Raw genomic sequence first — 340 nt, 5'->3', positions numbered from 1 at the left:
GGGGGGGAATGCACTCGTGAGCTTGCAAGGGTTTATTTATCGGTGCCTTTTGCCTTCTCTCCACCAGATGACAGCTGCCAGGACCAGGCAGGAACCAACTGTGCTTTGGCCATCAAAGTCAACCTGTGCAGCCACTGGTACTACAGCAAAGCCTGCTGCCGCTCCTGCCGCGCGCCCCACTCCTAGTGCCCGGCCCCCCCGGGCTTTGCCTCCCTTAGCAAGGGCTCTGTGCACCATTTAGCAAGCGCTACACATCCCACAGACTGGTGTTAAGGATGCTTTTGGGTTGGTGTGTTTTTTTTCTTTTCTTTTTTTTTTTCCCCCCACCGATGCAGAACTA

At 54.7% G+C, this 340-nt stretch overlaps 1 protein-coding gene across 1 annotated transcript in view; it reads left to right on the top strand.

The window, feature by feature from the left end:
- The window catches only part of ADAMTSL2 (ADAMTS-like 2), a 22516-nt gene extending 22330 nt beyond the window's left edge, over window positions 1-186 (top strand). The window contains exon 19 of the mRNA XM_010074559.1: window positions 68-186. Coding sequence (XP_010072861.1) covers window positions 68-186 — 119 coding nt within the window. The remainder of the gene's footprint in view (window positions 1-67) is intronic.
- The last annotated feature ends 154 nt before the right edge of the window (window positions 187-340 follow it).

This window comes from Pterocles gutturalis, unplaced genomic scaffold, assembly GCF_000699245.1.
Source record: "Pterocles gutturalis isolate BGI_N339 unplaced genomic scaffold, ASM69924v1 scaffold25082, whole genome shotgun sequence".
Lineage (NCBI taxonomy): Eukaryota > Metazoa > Chordata > Aves > Pterocliformes > Pteroclidae > Pterocles > Pterocles gutturalis.
The sequence above is the reverse complement of the archived record's forward strand: the minus strand, read 5'-3'. Positions and strand labels throughout refer to the sequence as shown.